The following is a 22,076-nucleotide window of genomic DNA, read 5'->3' on the forward strand; positions in this document are numbered from 1 at the left end:
TAGGCGTTTCTGTACTGGGATCTGGGATGTTTAGGGAGCACTCTCTTAATATTAATTTTACTGTCAACCTCGATCCTGAGTTTTCTCAGGTTGGCCACAGCTGGGCCAACCACCTCTTCTCTTTATTTTTATTTTTTTGGGCCATGTTGCTTGTGGGATCTTTGTTCCCCAACCAGGAATCAATCCCGGGCCCCAGCGGCGGAAGTGCCGAGTCCTTAACCAACAGACCACCAGGGATTCTCCATTCCTTCTGTTTAGCCAGTAGTCCTGGGGCTGCAGGGCAGCAGCAAGCCAGACAGGAAGGGAACATGGCTTCCCTCGCCTTCCACCAAGTGGAGGAGTGCAGACCGGCTCCTGTAGGGAGAGGCAAGTTTCTCCTGGCTGTGACAACTCCAAGGTGAGAGTAACTGCCTGGCTGAGTCAGTCACCCCCTCTCTGTGCCTGGCGAGGCCCAGGGACCACGGCTCAGGGCTGGGAGGTCTCCTCTCCTCTCGACAGACTCTTACCTTTGAGTGAATGAATTTGGATGAGACACACCCCAAAGCCCAGTTTCTCTGGTTCAGGTCATTTCCCCCAGGCCCCCAGCCCCAGGAGTGCAGAGCTCTCTGTCTGTTAGCGCCCAGTTCTTGCCCCACTGCAACTCTGCAGAGGGAGGGCGGCCTGCTGCCTGCATCAGAACGTCAGAATGCTCTCAGGCTCCCTGAGGTGGACAGAGAACAGTCCCGGGGGTTGGCATCGCCATGCCCTGTTCTTTCAAGGCCAGCCTGCTGTTGGGGGGCACGGGCAGGAAGGAGCCTGGCCACGTGGCCAGTCGCTCCGGAGTGGCCGGATCCAGCACAGGGAAGGCCCGTGGTGCCTGCTCCTGGCCCTCAGGTCCCTCCCCGTCCTGTGTGGGCAACCCCCACGGGGCCCTCAACCCCTGATAGAGGCTCCTCAAAAGCTCGTGCGTCATTCCCCTGTGTTTGCCATCTGTCACATTTATTGGCTGTCCCCACCCCCTAGGTCTTGTGGAGAGGCGCCCACACGGTTGGGTGTGGCTCCTGGCAGCCGGTGGGCACTAGCTGTGCCTGCGGTGGGCGGGCCGCAGACTAGCAGAGCCGGCTCAGCCTGAGCAGCAGTGCCAGACAGGCATAAAGCGCGCACACGCGGCCGCGGGCCCCAGGCTCCCAGCACACCTGGGGGGTGCCCACCTGGGGCTCCAAGCCGCACACCTCCAGCAGAGCCCAGGCAGGTGCCTCTGAGCCCCAGCTGTCGCCCAGGCGCTCTGGCGGCAGGGACACTGCCCGGTGCTCCTGCCACGGGCTGCTCTGCTCCACAAGGCACTCCACCTGGCAGACAGGGTGGGGGCAGTCAGAGGGCCTGGCACCGGGCATCCGCCCACGCCACCCCATCGCAGGCCACCAGGTCCCACACCGGCCCACCCCTCCCCTACACCCAGGCCTTCTCACCAGCCAAAACGTCCCTGACAGGGTCCCCATCTCCAGCACCTCAGCCAGCAGCACGTGCTGGGCTTCGCTCAGCGCTGCGGAGAGACCTCGGGTGAAAGGGCTTCCAGGGGCCAGCCAGAGGAGCTCGCGTCCCTGCCTTTTCCCTGCCCCGCCCCAAGCCCCTTACCTGCTAGTGCTTGCAGCAGGTAGAAGATGGAGTCCGCGAGCTCCGGTTCCAGCTGTCCAGAGGGCAGCACCAGGGATTCAAGAATGGCGCCCACCGGACCGTCCCGAGGCTCCATCTGCCCACCACACAGGCCCTGCTCCAGCTGGAGGCACCCCGGGGGAGTTGGGGTGAGCAGGGTGGGACAGGCCCTGCTCCAGGTGGGGGTGCCCGGGGGACTGGGGGTGAGCAGGGCGGGACAGACACCTGCTCCAGGTGGGTGCGCCCGAGGGACTGTGGGTGAGCAGGGCGGGACAGGCACCTGCTCCAGGTGGGGGCGTCCGGGGGAGTGGGGGTGAGCAGGGCCGGCAGGCACCTGCTCCAGGTGGGGGTGCCCGGGGGAGTGGGGGTGAGCAGGGTGGGACAGGCCCTGCTTCAGGTGGGGGCGCCCGGGGGACTGGGGGTGAGCAGGGAGGGCAGGCCCTGCTCTAGGTGGGGGCACTGGGGGGAGTGGGGGTGAGCAGGGCGGGCAGGCACCTGCTCCAGGTGGGGGCATCTGGGGGACTGGGGGTGAGCAAGGGCAGGCACCTGCTCCAGGTGGGGGCACCTGGGGGAGTGGGGGTGAGCAGGGCGGGCAGGCATCTGCTCCGCTGCCCCACTCAGCTCTCGTGCTACCCTACCCCCAACACCCGGCACGCACAGCCCAGCTCACTCACCGACTCCTCCAGGGCTTGCAGAGCTGGCTCGTCCCGTAGCACCTGCCTCAGGCCACCCAGCAGCCGCCCACACGGCCCCTTGGACAAGCCCTCCAGGCCCACGGCCCAGGCCTTCACCTCTGCCTGGAGGCCCTTGAAGTCGTCAGTGGTCTCCAGCCAGTGCTCCATGGACCCATCTGTGGGGACAGGTCTGCAATTGCCCAGGTGCCCCTGTGGCCCCAGGGAGCCCTGGTAAGGGAGGACAGATGCTGGGGGCCAAAGGGGAGCAGGGGCCCCAGGGTGGCCCAGAAGGTACTGACCCGACTGGAACTGGCAGGAGGAGTAAGAGAAGCCCCTCATGGAGGCAAAGCTGAAGCACGAACGTGGATGGCCGTCTGCACTGCTGGAGGGCCTGTGGCCTGGGCAAGGTGGGGCTGGTCAGTGCTGGGGGCAGGGGCCCGAGCCAGAGAGGGCTGCCTCCCCTGGGCCCTCACAGCTTGCCATCCCAGTCCTGGCAGCCTGGGGCAAGGAGCAAGGCCAAACCTGCCTGGCGCCAGCCTGTCGCCATGCTACTCGTGTGTGTGTGTGTGTTTACACATGTGTGTATGTGCGGGAGTGTGCATGTGTGCACCTGTATTACATGTGTGTATATGTGCGAGTGTGTACATTTGTACACACGTGTGCGTGTTGCATGTGTGTATATGTGAGTGTGCATGTGTGTTTGCATGGGTGTGTGTGCATTTGCACTAGTGTGTGCATGTGTGTGTGCACGTGTGTGTGTGTGTGTGTCTCCCAGATGTACTGTTCTGGGCTCTCCTTATCAGCCTGTCCCACTTCCCAGGTGCACTGGCCTCACCTGCCTGCAGCGACGGGAAGGTCCTTTGCTTCTTGTCTGGGAAGAGGAGGACATCTGGAAGCCGGGAGGGGCAGAGATGAAGGAGGTAGGTTGGCGGAACACCTGGCCTCTCCCTGGCCCACTGGGCTCCCTGTGCAGCCTCGCTTTGTGCCCCGACCTCCCACCTGCCTGAACAAGGGGCTCTCGGCCACCCCAGCCCACAGTCATGCCACCAGATGTCCCCAGCACCGCCAGGCAGCCGGTGATTCTTCCAGGCCTCCCCGCCCCTGCGATGGAGCCTGGGCCCCAGAAGTCACTCGGACCCCAGCTCACCCCAGTCAGAGCCAATAACCAGCTGGGCCACCCGAAATGCGAGGGTGCTGCCTGAGGGGATGGTGACCGTCTTCTTCCGGCTCAGGTGGCCCTCGCCTTTGCCCTGAGGGACGGATGTGGGCTCAGGACTGGGTTCTGGGTGGTGGGGCTGGGGGCAGCCAGGTGCTGGTGGCGGGGGTCTGCGTGGGGACACTGCCCTCCTGCCTCCCCCGCTGTGCCCACTGCAGGGTCCTCGCCGCCCACCTGCAAGCAGAGGGCTCCCAGAAGTGCAAACTGGCCTGAGCCCTCCTGCTTGTGCGTCCGGGTGACCTCCACCTCCTTCTGTGTCTGCAGCACCTCGGTCACTACGAACACGTCATGCCCCCGACTCCGCAGCTGCTGCAGGGTTTTGGGCTCAGGCTGCCGCAGGCGCCTGCGGTGAGTGGGCCAGTGGGAAGCTTGCAGGGTGAGCCTTGCCCTCGCCTCCCCCTGCCCTGAGATGGCCTTCCCTTCCCTGGACCTCAGTGTCTGCAGCCATGGATGGCATGATGTGGATGCCCCGGCACAGGACCCCTATTGCCCCATCCCCTGGGTGCTCCAGTGCCTGTGGGCAGACAGGGGGCAAGAAGAAGGGACGAGGAAGCCTGCGGGCCTCTGGAGGGGCCCACCCTGCGGCTGGCTGCTCACCTGTCTGCTGTCTCTCTCCACTCCCTGGGTTCAGATCTCACGTATGTGTGCTGAGCTAACCGTCCTTCTCACCAGGGTCCCTGTGTGTGTTCCACCCCAGCCTCTTTGCAGCAGGGCTCAGTCTGACCCCTGGCCCTCTGACCTGCAGGATGCAGGCCCCCAGGACCTCGGCAGCCTCCTTCCCAGCCACTGGTCCCCGCACGGCCCCTGACTCTGGGACGTCCCTCAGCCTGCACAGACACCCTGTGACTGCTGCGGCCCCGAGGGCCTGCCCAGGGTCAGCTGCCCAGGGTCAGTGGGCCTGCGGCCCTGGGCTCACCTCTCATGGTGCATGGCTTCCCAGGTGTTGGGAGCCACTCTCAGAGTGCGCAGGTCCATCGAGGCGCTGGAACTGCCGGACACTGCAGCCCCGCCTGAGAGCCTGCCCTGTCCCGGGGCCTCCAGGTTCACGCTGCCCTGCAGCTGCCCATCCATTGCATCGTGGAACTGGAAGGTGCCGCCACACTCCAGCACTGGAGCGAGAGCGCAGCTGAGGACCCGCCCACCGGCTGCTGCCTGTCCCGCCTGGTGGAGGGGCCTCTGGAAAGCGCCTGCCCTCTGGAGACAGACCAGGGGCCCGAGCAGGAGCCAGCTGGCCCACCCCCCGCCCACCCACGGCTCGGACTCAGCACTGGTCGGGTACCTGGCTCCGGCGCATCGGGCTCTAGGATGTCCCTGATGGACAAGTTGACACACATGTAGCGCGGTCTCCAGAACCATGAGTGCAAGGGCTTCCTGCTCAAAAGGCTGTAGGGCTGGAAGCTGGCGGAGCTCCACAGGCTATCCACGGGGGTGAGCTCCTTGTGGTCCAGCTCCCGGACCACGCTCCTGACCACCTTCTCAAAGGCTGATGCCATGCTCCTGAGGAGGGCAGCTGGTCAGGCCTTTCACCCTCAGGGCTGGAAGAGGGCAGGGGAGGGGAAGAGCAGAGAGGTGGCCGCTCAGGTGTCTCCGAGGCAGTCCTGCCTGGCCAGGCCTGCAATGCTGGCCCCCGAGTTTACCCTGTCACCCACTGTCCATCTCTGCAAGGGGCCCTGAGCGCCTCCAGGCTGGACGTCACTTGCAGCCCTCCATGGGACTCGGGCCAGTCACGCACACCATCTGTCCTGTGACCAGAGTACCCACAGGAAGCCCCAGAAAGCCCTGGGACTCAGCACTTGTCGGGAAGGGGGCAGCCCTGGCCGCCCACCAAGCCCTCCATCACTTGGCTACTTCAACAAGGCTTTGGGTGGCTCATGAAAAGTAGCCACTGAGGAAGGGCAGGGCAAGGCTGGGGCTCTGTCTGCCTTAGCAGCTGCCTTCGTGGCCAAGGTGTTCAGAGAGCAGGGAGCAGGCAGAAGCCATCGCCTCCTGGGCACTTGGTGCTAAGGCCCAGGCAGGGCCCGGCCCAAGCATCCCCAGCCCTGAGGCCTGTCCTCCAGGGCTTCCTCAGCGCCCAGAGCTCTGTGAGGCACTCGTCTGCCTTCAGGGCTCAGGAGCCATTGCGGGCCTGACTTAGGACCCAGGACGTCGGGGCTGCGGGAAGCCTCTAAGCCTCGGTGCTGGCCTGAGATCCCAGAGTGGGCCCAGGGGCACCTGGAGGTGCCTGCCTGGAGCTAAGCCCAAACCAGTCAGACTTTGGAGGGAGCCCCCTTCCCAAAGGCCTGGGGCTTCCCCAGCTGGTCTGGGATGCGGGGAGTCCTGGGGGGCTTGGGGAAGCCCAGGGAAGGTGACAGGACCTGGTCTCCACCCAGAGGTGCTGGCCTCCCCACTCAGGAGAAGCAAGGGCCAACCCCGGGAGCCAGGGCAGGCAGCCCCCTGCGAGGCGCAGGGACGAAGGGCATGGGTGGGGGCAGCTCACCAGTGACCGTGACTGTCGCGTGCCTGTGCCCACTAAGCCGAAGCCAGGCTGCCCTGCGGGCCAGGATTGGAAGCCTCTGCCCTGGAGTTGCCCAGTGCACACACAGCCTGAAGGTTCCCAGACCCAAAAGTGAAACCTCCGCGAGGCGACCGGAGGCGCCGAGAGGAGCCGGAAATGCCCCTGGTGAGCTCACCCGCAGGCCGGCCGGCTGGGAGCGGGAGTGCAGGGGCGGGGTCCCCGGGAGGCTCTCACCCCATCCCCCATAGCCTCCAACCACACCGAGCTTCTTTGATCCTTCTCTCCTAAAACCCTAGGACAGGGCAAAGGGTCTGAAAAAACTTTTCTTCAGGCAAAGTGTACAAATGGCCAGTGAGCTCGGAAGAAGAGGCTCAGGTCAGTGTCAGGGAAATGCGAATCAAAGCAAGGTTAGAGGCTGCCTCACACTCATAGGTTAACTGTAATATAAAAGGGGGAGTAACAAGTGTGGGAGAAGACCTGGGAGAATCTGGCAGCACACAGCGCTGGACTTGTAAAAGGGTGCAGGCGCCCATGGAAAACAGTCTGGCAGTTCCTCAAAAAGTTAAACAGAGAACTACGATAGGCTCGTCCATTCCAAGGCTAGGTGTGCATTCAAGAGGAATGAAAACATGTTCATGCAGAAACCTGCACGTGAATGCTCTCACAACGTTATTCTTAACAGCCAGTATGCACTGCAAATGTCCCTCTGTGGAAAATGTCCGCCTATGGACGCACAAACAAACAAAACGTGGTCAACACACACAATGGAGCGGTCGGTGTTCAGCCACAAAGAGGAAGTTTTGACACATAGCACAGTGTAGATGGACCTCAAAAGCGTTACATCAAGACAAGATGTCAGGCCCGCAGGACGACAGCTCTCAGGATCTAGGCGTATGAAATGAGAACAGGCAGATCTGCAGGGACAAAGCAGAGTCACAGCTGGCAGGGGCGGGGGCGTGACAGTGTCTTTGGGGTGATGGGAATGTTCTCAGATTGGTTGTGCTGGTGGTTGCCCATGTCTGGATATGCTAAACCCCCAGAGTTTTGCACTTTTAATGGGTGAATTGTATGGTTTGTGGATTATATCTCACATACCACAGTAACATTCAGAGCTGTTACTGTGAAAACCTGAAGCCAAGTGACGACATCCGGGCTTGGCACAGGCTCTCGATGTCCTTCCTTCCTGGGCTGTGTGTGGATCGTGTCCGGGGCAAGGCACCCAGGAACCCCATACCCCACTTCTCCACTGCCACATGCTGCCTCTAGGTCTCCTGACCCTCTGGAGCTCACGCCAGGGCCCCTGCCGGCTGGCTGGCCCGAGACTCAGCCTATAGGCTCCGCCGTGCACACTCACTCGCGGGGTGGTTGCATGTCAGCACCCGGCACCGCGTGCTCCTGCAGATGAGGGCTCTGAAGTGGACTGGACGAGGGCCCCGCCAGGTAGAGCTGCTGGCATCGGCCCCGATGCCAGTGCAGCGGTTGTGTGTTTTGGAACGTTGCAGCTGCAAATAAGTGGAAATGCTGATTCAAACGGAAAGGAAGCAATCTTGCGAAAGCAGAAGTTTGGAGCCGCTGTGAACTCTGGGCAGACACAGGCAGGCACCGTCCATTGGAGGGGGTGGGGTGGGGAGCAGGGTGGCTTCGGTGCCTCCCTGGGGTCTCTGAGGCCCTTTCTCTCTCCACATCAGGGGACCAGAGTGCAGGCCAGCGAACTCTGCTGGCTGAGGGCCTCTGGGGCAGTGGGTCCCCACCCAGCTCAGTGTGGGGCTCCCACATCCGACCCAGTTGCTGGAGCCCATTTGCCAGTACGAGCAGGGCATCCTGCTGGTGGTGGCAGGATGCTCCAGGAGGCTGAGTGCGTGTCTGTGTTCCCGTGTGTATGTAACATAAGCATGCATGCACATGTCCGCAAGTATGGGTATCCGTGTGTGATGTAGGTCTACGCACGAATGCGCGTGTATATTCGTATGGCTGTGTTTCGCGTGTTACGTGCTTGTGCCTGGGTCTGTGTGCGCGCTCCTATGTGCAGTCCTGTATTCTGTATGGTGTGTGCTGGGCCCACCGGGCATTCTCCTGCTTCTCCCTGTTCCCACAGCAAAGCTTCTGGAAAGCTGTGTAGCCTCCTAGTGGCCCCTGACTTCCACCTCTCCAGTTGGTCAGGTTCCAGGCCAAGGGTGGGGGTAGCAGGCTCTTCAGTATGTGGTGAATCTATTGTGGGCGTCTAGCTGAGGTATGACTGGCCCCAGGTTTATTTTTCTAGAAGGCCTTGCTGCCATGTGGGTGGACCGGTGGAGGCAGGTGCCATCCACACGGAGGAGCAGTGCGGGGGTCGCAGTGGCCATGGTAACGGGGGGTGTCGTGCTACACTGTGCCCCTCTGCCTCAGGCAGTGACCTGGGGCTGAATGAACCATGGAAGGGTGTTGTTACTGCATGTTCATGGGGAATCTTAGTTCCCTGACCTGATTAGGGATCATGGAACCAGTGCCCCTGCAGTGGAAGTGAGGAATCTTAACTGTTGGAGGGCCAGGGAAGTCCACAGTTCAGTTCTTTAGCAACAACCTACACAAGAGGCACTGGGCTGGTGAGTGGTGGTGTCACTAGGCTCCTCAACGCAGAGGTCAGTCTGAAAGGGCAGGCAGTGACTCCACTGGAGAAGAAGCAGAAGGAAGGTGGGAGGGGCTGGCCCTGCGTCCCCCTCCCCCATGGCAGGCCTAGGGAGCCCCAGGAAGTCTGGGGCAACATCAGGCGACAGGAGCGTGCGGAGGCCTTCCTGCGCAAGCTCCGGGCAGGCCCTGGGGTCCAGAGCCAGGGAGGACACCGTGCCTGATGGAGTACTGTGACCAGGGCCAGGAGGGGCTCTGGGCTGCGTGCAGGGAGGCTGTGGCACCTCCGAGAGAGTTGGAAGGAAGAAGCTCACTGCAGCCGCAGGCCTCTACCACCGAGTGGGGCAGCACCCGGCCAGACCCTGCAGGGAGCTGGGCAGTGGGGGCCGGTCCCTGTCCTCGAAATGCCCAGCCCCTGGGAGGAACAGAGCAGGTCCTAAGTCGGGGAGATAACCATTACCGGCTGTAGGATGCAGCAGCTGGGAGCCCCTCAGAGGAGATGGGGGAGCGGGCTGAGGGAGGGTGGTGTCCAGGCTGCGACAGCAGAGGCCACACCGAGAGAGACAGGGAGACGGGCGGGCAACGGCGTGGGGTGAGGGGAAGGGCAGTGGTCCCGAGGAACCCACCCGTGCTCCCGCCCCACCGGGCTCACCCAGCCCCGGACCATTCGGCTTCAGGGCACGCCGGGTCAGGGTTGCAGGGCCTCAGCGCGGGACGGGGGAGGTGCGTGGGGAGCGGCAAGCAGCGGCTCCACCCTGGGCCCTCCACCCAGTGACACAGGAGTTCCCGGGGCGCCGCGATGTCGGCCGCTGCCCCGTGCCTCCGGCTCTGGAACCCGCGCCGGCAAGAGGCGGCCCGGAGGGAATGAGCGCGGCGCTGCAGGGCCGAGGGGGTGCGGAGCGCACCGAAGTCCAGGAGTCCTTTCCTCCGGGGTTGAGTCCCCGTGGGGCCGCCTCCCGCTCGCCGCCCCCGCCCCCCTTGCTGGCCCCGGCCCTCGGCGGTGACTGGGACCGCCGGGCAGCAGCGCCTGTCCAGCAGGCCCGCGGTCCACGCTCAGCGGATCGCTGGGCGACGGGGCGGCCTCGGGCCCACCGGAGCTCAGGAGTCAGGAGGGGCGGAGGCCGCAGGAAGGCCGGGCAGAATCGGGAAAGGGTGCGGCGGGATCAGCGGAGGCTCACAGCCGGTCTCCGCGCCGAGGGTGACGAGCCGTTCCCGTCGCCCTGCCCGGCTCCCGCACGGCCCTCCCGGCCCTGATGCCTGCCTGGCTCCCTGGATTTTCTGCCGGGAGGGGCCGGGGAAGCGGCACAGACCCCCGCCCCACCCCGAGTGACCCTGCAGGGGATGGGGCTCTACTGCTCTGAGCCTCACTTCACTTTGCCCTAGCAGGACCGCTAGCCTGACCGCCAGCCTCCAGGCATCCCTTGGCTGGGGAGAGGTGTCTTTTGCACCTGGCAAGGTCCCTGTCCAGGCTTGTCCAGGACTAGGGCATGTGGGACATTGTGGTGATGTCCAACCATCGATCCTCCGTGGCCCCTGAGAGCCTTGTGGAAAGGCTGCCATCTAGGAAACAGCAACTAGTCAACTTTTCTTCCCAAAGGATCTGGTTCTGACGGTCATGCTTTGCAGCAAGGGTAGAGTGGGGGTTAGCGGCTGGGATGGGGGAACCCAGAGTCCTCAATCGTTGGTCTCTTCTACAGTCACTTCCTGCTCCTCCCCACTGGGACAGAAGGCAAGGGGGCATCCATGGGGTAGTGGTCCCAGCCAGTCAACACCTGTTCCTATGAGGGCCTGTGGTTGTGGTTAGTCGCTCAGTCTCGTCCGACACTGTAATTCCATGGACTGTAACCTGCCAGGCTCCTCTGTGCGTGGTTCTCCAGGCAAGGATACTGGAATGGGTTGCCATTTCCTTCTCCAGGGGATCTTCCCAACCCAGGGATAGAACCCATCTCCTGCATTGCTGGCAGATTCCTTTTACCAGCTGAGCTACCAGGAAAGCCTAAAATTACGAGGTGCCCTAAATCATGACATTTAGGCTTATCTCTGCTCCATGTGGCATCACGTGGGTTTATCAAGTTTGTGGCTAGCTAGCAACTGATGGCAGACAGCAGGCCGTCATGAGGGTCAGTGGTGTTAAGCGGGCATGTGCTGCCCATCCCTCCGCAGGCCAGTCCTGGCACATTCAGGAGGTGATGGCTGCAGGATTCTCAAGAGCCAAGACAGCATCAGCCCAAAGAAGTGCTTTTCACGATCCCTGGTGGGAAATTCCATTTCATTCTCTGGGAACTCCCATACCCTGCTCTCACTTTTGCCAAGGCCTAAGGGTCTCAGTGTTCAGCAAGACCCGTGGCTCACCTTGTCCCACAGCCTGAGTGCAGGGGCCATTCTATTGCCTGGTATTCCCAGCCTGGAGCCACCACCGCTAAGAAACTCCAGGGTGCTCACTGCTGCGTGTTAAGCAGAGTAACACTAACACCCTGGGGCAGGCTCAGGTGCTGGCCTAGGAGGCAGGCTGGGGGTTGCGTCCTCACCTGCAGAAGACACAATGCATGTGACCCCTTGCATCACTGTTGGCATATTTTACCTCTACCTACATTACAAACCCACAATACATTTTTATTACTTTTGCTGTATCTATCTTTTGGAGAAAATTAAAAAATTTAAAGTTATTAATACTGTTTCCTGTTCTCTTTCTACATAAAGATCTGTTTCAATATTGTATCATTCCCCTTCAGTTAGAAGAATTTCCTTTAACATTTCCTATTGTTCAGGTCTGCTGCAGACACACTGTGTCCGCTTTTTATTATTGTGGTAAAATATATACTAACAGCAGCAGCAATGGACGCTTTTGAATTGTGGCGTTGAAGACTCTTCAGAATTCCTTGCACTGCAAGGATAGCAAATCAGTCAACCCTAAAGGAAATCAACCTTGAATACTCATTGGAAGGACTGATGCTGAAGCTAATACTTTAGCCACCTGATGCAAAGAGCTGACTCATTGGAAAAGACCCTGATGCTGGGAAAGACTGAAGGCAGGAGAAGGGGGGTCGCAGAGGATGGGATGGTTGGATGGTATCACCAACTCAACAGACATGAATTTGAGCAAACTCTGGGAGATAATGAAGGATGGGAAGCCAGGCGTGCTGCAGCCCATGGGGTCCTAGTGTTGGAGACAACTTAGTGATTGATAACAAAATATATAAGTTGTCATATAATTAAAATTTTATTTTTATGTATTTGGCTGCGCCAGGTCTTAGTTGTGGCATACAGGATCTAGTTCCCTGATCGGAGACCGCAGCTGGGCACCCTGCGTTGGAAGGTCGGAGTCTCAGGCACTGGCCCATCAGGGGAGTCCTCATATAATCATTTTGAAGTGTCCAATTCGGTGGATCAACTAGATTCGTAAGGTTGTGGAACCATCACCATATATGTCCAAAACTCTCTCATCACTGCAAACATAAACTCTCTAGCCAAAAAGCATTAATTCCCTGTCTCTCCTCCCCTCAACCCTCCCTAACTTCTGATGCACTGTTTCTACAAATGTGTCTATTCAAGATGTCATGCAAGTGAGATCTTACCCTATTTGTCCTTTTGTGGCTGGCTTATTTCATTTAATGTTTTTGAGATTCGTTTACGCTGTATCACGGACCAGTCCTACATTCCTTTTCAGGACTAAATCCTATTCCATCGTACAGATAAACACCGCTTACCCATTCACCCTCATGGGCACTTGGGCTATTTCTACATTTTGTTATGGCAAATAATGCTTCACCCAACGTTGGCGCACGAGTATTTCGAGTCCCTGTTCTCACTTCTTCAGGGTATATATCCCGAAGTATTTGACTGCTGGCTCAAAGAGTCCATTTTTAACTTTCTGAGGAAACATTAGTTTACCACAGCGGCCATATCATTTTACACCCCCAGCTGTATACAGGGATGTACACACCTGTTTTCGTACTTGTTTCTACCAAAACGGCACAGTCCTTCACGCTTTCAGAGGTTTAACGCGTCCTTGCAGCGCCTCCCCGATCCCGGACGTCCCTTCCCCTGTGCCCGGCAGCCCAATAACAGAGCCGCAAAGGCCCTCGCCGCGCCGGCTCACTCCTGCAGAGCCCCTCTCTAGCTCGACGCGGGAGGACCTGCGCCGTGGATAGCGTGGAGTCCCCGGCTCTGCCCCTCGCCCCGGGCCCACAGGGAAGGAACACTTTCAGCGAAGAACCCGGCCAGAACTCCTCAGGGAACGGACTGTCCGCCACAGCGTCCACTCCACAGGCGCAGAGAGGGGATTCCTGGCGCTCCATAGTGACGTGGCCTCCACCCCCAGCATTGCGCGTGCGTGACGCCGCCCCTCCAGGGGCAGCCAGAGCCTGGGCGCACGTCTCCCGAGGCTCCACTTCCGGCCGGCGGTGGCCCGGGCCCAGCCGCAGTGCGCAGTCGCGGTGCCTCCCAGCGCTCCGCCCCGCCTTCAGTAAAACGGTCGCCCGGCGATGACGTCGCGGGGGCCTGGCCGGGCGTCGCGGACTCCGGAGATGGAGGAAAAGGAGCAATTACGGCGGCAGATCCGCCTCCTGCAGGGTGGGTCGCGCTGGGCCCGGGTCGCGCGTCCCCTTCTTCCCCCTTGCTTCACAGCGGGCCTCGGCCCGCCTCCCCGAAGGGGGCCGCTCCCGCCCGCGGGTCAGAGGCCGGGTCGGGTCGGTGGGGAGGTGGGTGGGGTCGGGCCGGGTCCTGGGGACCCTGAGGGGGCGTTCCCGGCTGGCCCAGCTCAGCCCCGCTCGGGTTTCCGCGGCGGGTGCGGGCGTTACCCGCGCTGCGGCAGCTGGCGGCGGGGCTGTCGCTTAGTAACAGGCGGGAAGCGACCCTCCCCGCCACCGCGGGCGTGCGCGGCCTCGGCCCCCCCCCCCCCCCCCCCCCCCCCCCCGGCGCGCTCCCTTGCTTGGGGCCAGTGGTGTGTATTTCTTCCCTGGACGCCCGGTTCTGACTCCTTTGTCCCTCCTTACAGCCACATTCTCCTTGATATTCCTGGCCCAGAATCCCCGGCCTTCGGGGTTTTCCAAACTTTTCCATTTTTAGACCTAAGACGGCGTGTTGTTCAGTCGTTAAGTCGTGTCTGACTCTTTTGCGACCTCAGTGACCGTAGCCCGGGGCTGCCCCATCCCTCATGCTGTGAAGAACCCGCCTGGGGTGCAGGAGGCACAGGAGACACGGGTTCGATCCCTGGATAGGGAAGATCCGCTGGAGGAGGGCATGGCAACCCACTCCAGTATTCTTGCCTGGAGAGCCCCATGGACAGAGGAGCCTGACGGGCTATGGTCAGTGAGGCGACTGAGCACACGTGGACTGCAGTCTGCCAGGGCTTTGAAGGAAATGGGCTGCCGTTTCCTTCTCCAGGGGGTCTTCTTGACCCAGGGATTGAACTTGCATCTCTTGTGTCTCCTGCATTGGCAGATGGATTCTTTACCACTGAGTCATGAGAGATGGCTTGCTGCATTTTTTTAAAAATTGTTTTAAAGGTTATTCCCACAAAGAGAAGACTTAAGAACTTGGGAAGTGTGTATTGGGAAGAGTTCAGTTGGGCTGAGCCCATCTACCAAGCCACTTCCTGGCCCTCCCTCATACCTGCTCTGAGGTGTCACCAGGTCTGGACGTGACTCTCTTTGGGCCTGGAGGTGGGACATATGGTGGGGGGGTGCTGTAACTGGAGGGCTTGTTGGCTGAGTTGTGACAGCTTTGGTGGTTCCAGCTGAGGCCTGTGTCTGCCTGCACAGCCACACTGTGCAGGGACTTCCTTGGAAAGGCACCTGGTGGTCCCCTGTACTGGAACTCCAAATGTTAGGCCTCTTCTCTTCTTGTGGGAGGATGATGGACATTCTTGTTACGTGTGGAGTACCCGGGGTGTCAGTTATCTTACACTCGCTGTTGTGTGTGCCAGGCAGGGAGGTCGTGATGGAGCAGCCCTGCCCCTTTGTGTTTGGGGCAAGCCGGAGGCCTTCCGTGTCTCTCTCAAGGCGCTGCAGCATGGGCCCTGCTGGTCTCTTCATGCTGGGTGACACTTCGCCTCAGAGGGTTGGGAACCCAGCGTAATATCCCTGGTGAAGAGGGAATATTATGCCACAAGAGTGCATTTTAAGGATAAGCAGCCAGAAATAGGATTGAAGTAGAACTGATGGGAAGAGGCTCATGGGAAAGATTGGCCTAGGGGATTTAGGGTGACTGTCAGTGGTTCTCAGGCCCTGGGGCTGCCCGTCCTGTACTGGGACTTGGCAGGGTCCAGTGGGGTCTACAGGGTGTCTGGTCAGCTGATGCCCCTCCAGGGGATTCTCCCTGATTTTCCTCACCCTCCGGTTGACAGAGTCTATGCTCCTGCCTCCTCAGGTCTGATTGATGACTACAAAAGCCTCCATGGCAGTGCCTCTGCCCCAGGTACGTCCGCCGCCCTGGGCACCTCCACCACTTGCCAGTGGCAGCCGCCCACTTACAACAGCAGCAGGACCTTCAGTGCTCGCTACCCTCGTCCAAGCCGGAGGGGCTTCTCCCTGAACCATGGGCCTGCGTGGCGCAAGAAATACTCCCTCGTGAATCGGCCCTTGGGCTCCTCGGACCCGCCCGGTGATGGTGCTGCGCAGCCACCACTCAGGGCTGAGGGCAGCCAGGGTCCTGAACCACAGCAGTACATCCTGGAGAGGCAGGTGCAGCTCAGTCCAGACCAGAACATGGTCATCAAGATCAAACCACCATCCAAGCCGGGCTCGGCCAGCACTGCGGGGGTCCTGCGGACCTCCTTGGAAGAATACGAGGACCCCCCCTGGAATGACCACAGGCCTCAGGAAGGTGAGGGTGAGTCCCCTGGTGGGCAGCGGCAGCCCTCGAGGCAAGGAAGAGCCAAGGGGAGCTGCAGCGCGGAGGACCCCCTTCTGGTCTGCCAGAAAGAGCCTGGCAAGCCCCGGGTGGTGAAGTCAGTGAGCAGCATGAGTGAGAACCCCTCGGAGCCCCGGCGGACGGTCAGCGAGAGTGCAGTTGCGGTCAAGGCCCGCTTCCTGCCCTCTAGTCTGCCCCAGCGAGGCGGCATGGCCCCAGGCCGGAAGGTGGGCTCGCACTCTGTGGCCAGCTGTGCTGCACAGCTCTGTGGGGGCGGGGCCACGAGCACCAGCCTCTCAGGCCCCTCCGCCGCCTCTGGCCTGGTGGTAGGCCCAGCTAGACCTCCTGTTGGGCCCAGGCAGACCAGGGAGCCCTCGATGCTGGTGTCCTGTCGAACCAACAAGTTCCGGAAGAACAACTACAAGTGGGTGGCCACCTCGGCGAAGAGTCCCCGGGCCTCTCGGCGGGCCCTCAGTCCCAGGGCAGCGGCGGAGAACGTGTGCAAGGCCCCCTTTGCTGCAGCAGAACGAACAGAGAAGCCGCAGCTCAAAGCCGACCCAGACGCCAGGCCCAGGAGGTCTGCCGTGTCCTCTGTGCCTGGGGCCTCCCCCAGCAAGTACAAGTGGAAGGCCTCCAGCCCCTCGGCTTCCTCGGCCTCTTCCTTCCGTTGGCAGTCAGAGGTTGGCAGCAAGGACTGTGCCTCCCAGCTCTCCCCCGTCCCGTCTAGGTCCCCCCCAGTGGACAGACGGGCAGTGGAACCCAGCAGCTTGCAGCCTGTCTTCAGTGAGACTCCGCTCTCGGCTTACAAAGTGAAGAGCCGCACCAAGATCATCCGGAGGCGGGGCAGTGCCAGGTGCGGGCCCCTGCCCCTCCCCGAGGCTTGTCTGGGCAGGGGTGTGGGAGGCAGGGAGGAAGCATCGCTGCTGATGGGGCCTGAGGACGGAGCTTTGCCTGTGGTACGTCAGCATGTCTGGCAGGAATGAGGCCGCGGTTACCACTGTCCCTTTCATTTAATGGGGAGGGGACGAGCGGAGATGGCGCCAGCAAGCCCTCCCTTTCCCTTGTTGGTGAGAGACCAGAGGCTGCTGGGGTGGCTTCCATTCTGGGCCTGTGGCATGGTGGATGGACAGCTTTGTGCCCAGGCCAGGGGCAGGGTCTCTGCAGGAGAAAGGTAGCCAGGTGACAGTGACTCCCTTGCTGAAGGCATATCAGCTTCCCCGCCCTCTACCCACTTGGGTCCAGAGGAGGCTGGAAGATGGCATGGTGGCCCAGGGCCTCAGGGTCAGGGACTTAATTGTGGAAGCTGGTGGCGACACATGCCATCTGCCAGGGAGTCCCACTCAGGTCCTTCCCACCGCTGACCTTGCCCTTGGGCCCTGCTCCCCTGGACAGGCGATGTCTGGGCTGCTGGGCTCCGTGCTCTCTTCCTCGCTGTTTCTCTCTAGCGGCCTCTGTGTCAGTGAGTGTGGGGAAGGGAGTCACGGGGCTGGTGGTGGCCCCTCCTTGGGACGACACCTGCCTCTGCTTCTCCCCCAGTTCCATGTAGGGGCTCATCTCATCCTGCCGGGGAAGTGCAGGAGGTGGTCGTGGAAACACCTGGTGGGAGTCAAGGGCTGTGCTCCTCTGCCCTCCACCTGCCCTGGCTCTGGGGTCCTCCAGGGTGGGGTGGGGTGGGGTGGGGGGGATGGACGGGCAGGGAGCCACTGAGGTGGGTCAGGTGGGAAAGTGAAGTTGGGGGGCCAGACCGCGCTGGGGCTTAACTGCCTGCCAGGGCTGATCCATTGGTTCTGGGATCTGGGTGGGCAAGGCGGGGAGGGTGCCTGCTAGAGCTACCTACTCTGTCTCTGCAGCCTTCCTGGGGACAAGAAGAGCAGCCCCCCGCCTGCTGCCATGGCTAAGAGTCAGTTCAGCCTGCGGCGGAAGCAGGCCCTCCGGGGAAAGAGCAGCCCCGTTACGAAGAAGACGCCCAACAAGGGGCTGATGCCGGTCTCCAAGCCCCGGCCGTGCTGCCTGCCTCCCGGCCGCACCTACCTCCCCTCCAAGGAAGGTACGCTGGGAAGAGGGGCTCCCTGGGCCTGCGCTGGCTCTGCTCCCCGCTGGGACCCGCATTCCCCGTCCACCTTGTGCTGTCAGGCCCTGGCCCAAGAGCCGCTGGGCCTGGTGGCAGTGGACGGCCCGGGCTGCAGTGCTGTGCGCTGCATTGGGGGCCGTGGAAAGGCTGCCAGGCAGGCACGTGCGGCCTCTTCAGCACATTCCTCCATGCCTGCACAGCCGCATCGTCTTGGCAGAGGTGGGAAAGGCAGATAGCCCTGAAGGGGGTGGAGGCCTGGCTGGTGCTGCCCAGGGCCCCTCCCTCCTGTTCTCGCTGCCCTCCCTGCGGGCTGCTGCCTCCTCCTCTCAAGGCCTGAGCGGGCCTGGGAGGGGTCACTCTGCCCTCTCAGTGAGTCCCTGGCGCCCCCCGCTATGGCGATGGCAGTGTTCCGGGGGGCTGGTCCTGGGTGTCTCCTCGAAGCAGCTGGGGCTTCCTCACAGACACACCAGGGATCTGGTCCTGGGCGCTGCCGCCGGGGCTTGTGCTCCAGGGACTGTGCCGCCTTGGTGCTCAGGGCCCAGCTGGGGTCCAGGACCGCGTGCAGCACCTACACAGAGCCGGCCAGAGAGTGTGGACCCTGGGGCCCAGGCGGAGGCCCGCACGGGGTGGAGAGGGCACCAGCCTCCCTCCCACCCAGTCGCCTTTGGCTGCACGTCCCTGGGTCCTGGCAAGCGTGGATTTCACCCTGGTGGCAGCAGAGGGAGCCTGTCAGCGGCCCCTGGGGGCTGCAAGGAGGCTGGGTTGGGGGTTGGGCCTTGGCTGTGGGACTCACTGGAGAGAACGAGTGGAGAAGCCTCATGTTTTAAGAGGCTGGCAGGGGCTGGGGAGCCCGCCGGGAGCCTGAGGCCAGCTGGGGCCTCTTGCGGCAGCCGGGAGAGGGGCCAGGGTGCTCTCTGGAGGCTGGGCATCTGCGGGGCCGCGCGGCCCCTGTCCGGGTGCTCTCGGTCACAGTGCTGTCTCTGTTGGCAGAGAAGCTGCAGGCGGAGCTGTCCCCAAGGTGGTGGTGTTCAGGGCCTGGAGTGGGAGGTGGGCTGCCCCGGATTTGGGGGTCCCGGAACCCCGAGGCAGGGGTGTTTCCTCCTGCCCTTCCGGTGCCTGCATGCGAACGGCCAGGTGCTGAGGTGTTTCCATAGTAACCAGCTACAAGCAGGGAGTGGGGGTGTCCAGGAGGGGTCTCGCATGGAGGTTGTGTTTCAGAGGGTCGTGAGGGAGGGACGTGGTAGGAGGGAGCTGGGGAGGGTGTCCCAGCAGGGGTGGCGTGCTCCTGCCCGCAGAGCCCTTGGGGAGCTGGTGCGTGTCTGCCGGGTGCTGGGCTCCCGTGGAAGCCAATGTGTGTGGAGCAGCCGCTGGGCAGGCGCTAAGGGTGGTATGGTCGTGGCAGACAGGGCCCTGGGCCTCTTGGCTGCCTTCCTGCTGCCCGGAGTGCTAGGTCCTGATGTAAGGACTGATGCTGGCCTCGACTGTGTCTCTGCCAGCCCTGTGCTGCCCCTGCCCCATGGAGCCTGGGCTGCAGGCCTATGGGCCCAAGGCAGACAGTTGCCATCCTGTGTCCTGGGCCCCTGTGGAAAGAGCACCATGCGGTCAAAGAGGTCATCCTGTGCCGTGGACTGGGAGCGCTCTCCAGATGGTGGGGAGGTTAGCACTGCGGACTGTCCATGCAGAATCCTGGGGGCCCGCTCTCCCTGCTCCAAGCTGGAGGGCTCTGGTGGTTTGGGGGTTGAGGTGAGGGCTTCCCCAGGCCCAGGAACAGCCTGGCTGCGGCCGTGTTGTAGGCGCCACGGGCCAAGGGGCTGCCAGGGAGCTAGAGAGCAGGACAGGGGCCCGTGGGCTGGAGACGCTCTAGGATGCTCACCCTGTTGTAGGGTGAACAGGGTGACGGGTTGACGGGGCCACGGATCTGGTGCCAGGCCACAAGGGGGAGGTGGCTTGTGTCTTCCCTGGAGCTGCACCTGCACTTGGGAACCGCGTGGTCCCGTTTTAGGCCTCGGGCAGAGTGGGGTGCAGGCTGGGGACGGTGGAGACTGTTCCTGCTGGCAGGGTGCTCTGCTACTCGGAGGGAGGGGGGAGCAAGGCTCTGGGCACCACAGGGGGTGGGGTGCGGACTGCAGCGCCTTGAGCTCTCCCACTCGGAGGCGGACAGATCAGCCTGCAGGGGAGATGGAGGGGGAGCTGGGAAGAGGCTCCTCTTGGGGGGCTTGGAGAAGGCTTCCACTCACTTAGCCACTCTTCTTGACCCCACGTGTCCTCCACCTGTCAGCCTCCCACGTGCCACACCTCTGGGCTCTGCCCTGGCCCCCGTGGTCTGCACGTGCCGGGGCCGGGGCGTTGGTGGACAGTAGAAGCAGAAAGCTCCTTGGGTGCTCGTAAACAGGCTGAAAAACTGCCTTTAGCCTCTGTGGAAAAGGAAATGGGCGGTGGTGTCTCAGGAGCTATGGGGAGGTGGGGGCAGCTTTAGCCAGGCAGACAGTCTGGGGCGTCTCTGAGGAGCACCCTCTGAGCCCTGAACCCACCTGTGTGAGGAGAGGTGAGAGCGAGGGGACACACCTGTGCAGGCGAGGTTGCGGCGGGGCTGAGCTCAGCTTGTCCAGGAGTGGAGACCCGCTCTGCGCAGCGTCCCGGAGGGCAGGAGAGGCTCAGGCCAGAGGCAGGTGGGCCTGGAGAGTGGGAAGGGGCGCCGTGCCGCAGTAAGGAAAGGGGGTCCTGTTGGGAAGCCGCCGAGGGACGGTAGAGGCACAGGGGTCCTATGGAAGCATGCTCGGGGACACAAGGCAGCCATGTCTGGGCCCGAGGAGTGACCGGGCCGGAGGGGCAGGAGCCAGGGTGGGCCTGCGGGTGAGGGTTGACCTCCAGGCCCAGGGCAGGGGTCCTTACCCCCAGACTTGATGGCAGGGAGCTCATGGGAGAGGCTTGTGTAGAGACTGGGCAGGGGTGAGGCCTGGGGTGGGGGGAGGCGGAGGCCTGGGGTTGGGGCAGGAGGGAGGGGCGGCATTTCCCCGGCTCCCCGCCCCTCCCGGCTCCCTCCTTTTCAGCTCTGTGCAGGAATTGGGCTTTTATCTAATGTTGTGGGTGCTTGGGGTGAGCAGGTGAGCCCCTCCTGACCCCCTTGGTGGGCCTGAGCAGCTGTGTGTGTCCGTGTGTCCATATCGCCGCAGGGGCGGCCCCTTCATCTGCTTATTTGAGCATCTCTGCTCTGTTTCCCCACACAGACCTTAGCGCCAGGTGCAGCCCTTCTCTCTGAGCTGGCTGCGGGCTGAGGATGGGGAGGGAGAGCCCTGGGGTCCCCTCCAGGCCTGCTGTGCGGCCCGGCAGCCAGAAGAGGGTGCGCTCGCCCTTCTTATCACTCATCCACCTTTTTCTGGTAATTGATTGCCTAATTTTCTCTTTATGTGAAAGAAAGCAGATATCAAGTAATTTGCAGCAATAACCTGCTAATGCTGGGCCAGTATCGAAACTCCCCTGTTCATTTCAAGTGGCAGATAAAACACTAATACATAATTATCCTTGCAAATTGGATTGTTTTAAATAACCAAAAGGCTGCGGCCAGGAGAAAGCGATCCCATCTCCCTTGAGTTACTATTGCAGTGTAATTGCCGCGTTCAATCAATTTCCCTGGCATTAGAAATTCCATCACAATCAACATTAAGCTTTATTCATTGTGATGGCTAAGAGCCGGGCCATTTCTCCCCTTTTTCTTAACTGGCAAAATTAATCAGGGAAAAGATTTTAAACATTTACCCGTGCAAAAGAGGTCAGCTCTGCCACTATATTGCTCAGCAGATAAGAGGGCTAATAAAAAGAAAATTGAATTACTAATGATCACCAGGAACAGAGTATATAAAACCTGGCAATCGCCAGCTCAGGAAAAGGGAGAATCAATTTTCTTGGGACAAGGTGCGCTCATTTTTTATTTTGGCGCATATTATCAGCAATTTAATTTGAGAGCGCATAAACAGGAGGAAACAGTTAGGGAATAATGAGCCCGGAGGTGTAAAGTGCCGCAGATGTATGCTGTACACAATTTATTTGGCACAACAGATAATCACTTTAATTGAATTCAAAACTGCATTGTTCAGCAGGCGCATGGACACTGTGCCTGGGGACTGAGCTGGAGGTTCAGCCTGACTCTGCCTCTTACTTTCTTTTCCTTCTCTGCCTCTCCCCTGCTTTCCTGGCTCCCGGCCAAGCCCCACCCCCACCCTCCCCCTGACTCTCCCCCTAGTCCCTGGGCCTAGAGGCCGGCTCTGGCTGGGGAAGGGGTAGGTGGTCCCTGGGGGTCACCATGTGACAGCGCCTCCCATGCTCCCTGGGGAGTGCCTGCACCTTGGTTGCCAGAGACCTCAGTTAATCTGCCTCAGAGCAAACAGACCCCAGAGAAGGCTGCAGAGAAGAGAACCTTCAGTAGAGAGCTTCTAGGGAGTGTGTTGAGGGCGGGCGCTTTCCAGCGCCTGGGGCTTCAGGGCCCGCTCTGGGGTTCCCCTCCCCACCACACTGGGCCCAGCACTGTGACTCAGG

At 61.4% G+C, this 22,076-nt stretch overlaps 3 protein-coding genes across 5 annotated transcripts in view; 1 reads left to right on the forward strand and 2 right to left on the reverse strand.

The window, feature by feature from the left end:
- The window catches only part of LOC128059631 (zinc finger protein 850-like), a 259,860-nt gene that overhangs the window by 71,692 nt on the left and 166,092 nt on the right, over window positions 1–22,076 (reverse strand). The window lies entirely within an intron of this gene.
- On the reverse strand, window positions 64–6,138 carry GSDMD (gasdermin D). Of its 3 annotated transcripts, none has more exons than XM_052651873.1 (12): window positions 5,999–6,138; window positions 4,802–5,019; window positions 4,439–4,631; window positions 3,697–3,865; window positions 3,454–3,556; window positions 3,142–3,195; window positions 2,606–2,704; window positions 2,307–2,482; window positions 1,615–1,756; window positions 1,449–1,522; window positions 1,191–1,328; window positions 64–354 (listed from the first exon to the last, which is right to left on the reverse strand). In XM_052651873.1, exons 2-12 carry the CDS (start codon window positions 5,013–5,015, stop codon window positions 64–66), a joined length of 1,653 nt encoding a protein of 550 aa, XP_052507833.1. In that variant the 5' UTR covers window positions 5,016–5,019; window positions 5,999–6,138. The 3 variants fall into 3 exon arrangements, with proteins under 3 accessions (XP_052507833.1, XP_052507832.1, XP_052507834.1); XM_052651872.1 differs by having other exon boundaries at window positions 4,802–5,057; XM_052651874.1 differs by lacking the exon at window positions 64–354 and having other exon boundaries at window positions 971–1,328; window positions 4,802–5,057.
- ZC3H3 (zinc finger CCCH-type containing 3) overlaps window positions 13,105–22,076 on the forward strand; it is a 62,005-nt gene continuing 53,033 nt past the window's right edge. Inside the window, exons 1-3 of the mRNA XM_052651867.1 lie at window positions 13,105–13,192; window positions 14,990–16,325; window positions 17,323–17,519. Coding sequence (XP_052507827.1) covers window positions 13,105–13,192; window positions 14,990–16,325; window positions 17,323–17,519 — 1,621 coding nt within the window. The remainder of the gene's footprint in view (window positions 13,193–14,989; window positions 16,326–17,322; window positions 17,520–22,076) is intronic.

The sequence above is a fragment of the Budorcas taxicolor genome, chromosome 14 (genome assembly GCF_023091745.1).
Source record: "Budorcas taxicolor isolate Tak-1 chromosome 14, Takin1.1, whole genome shotgun sequence".
Lineage (NCBI taxonomy): Eukaryota > Metazoa > Chordata > Mammalia > Artiodactyla > Bovidae > Budorcas > Budorcas taxicolor.

What these genes read in the sequence shown, in the direction of transcription:
- GSDMD (XM_052651873.1), bottom strand. Translation starts at nt 5,015, where the DNA reads ATGGCATCAGCCTTTGAGAAGGTGGTCAGGAGCGTGGTCCGGGAGCTG. An exon ending in CTTCCCGTCGCTGCAGGCAG is followed by an intron (nt 2,705 to 3,141) that starts GTGAGGCCAGTG and finishes CACCTTGCCCAG; the next exon opens with GCCACAGGCCCTCCAGCAGT. An exon ending in TGTCAGGGACGTTTTGGCTG is followed by an intron (nt 1,329 to 1,448) that starts GTGAGAAGGCCT and finishes CCTGTCTGCCAG; the next exon opens with GTGGAGTGCCTTGTGGAGCA.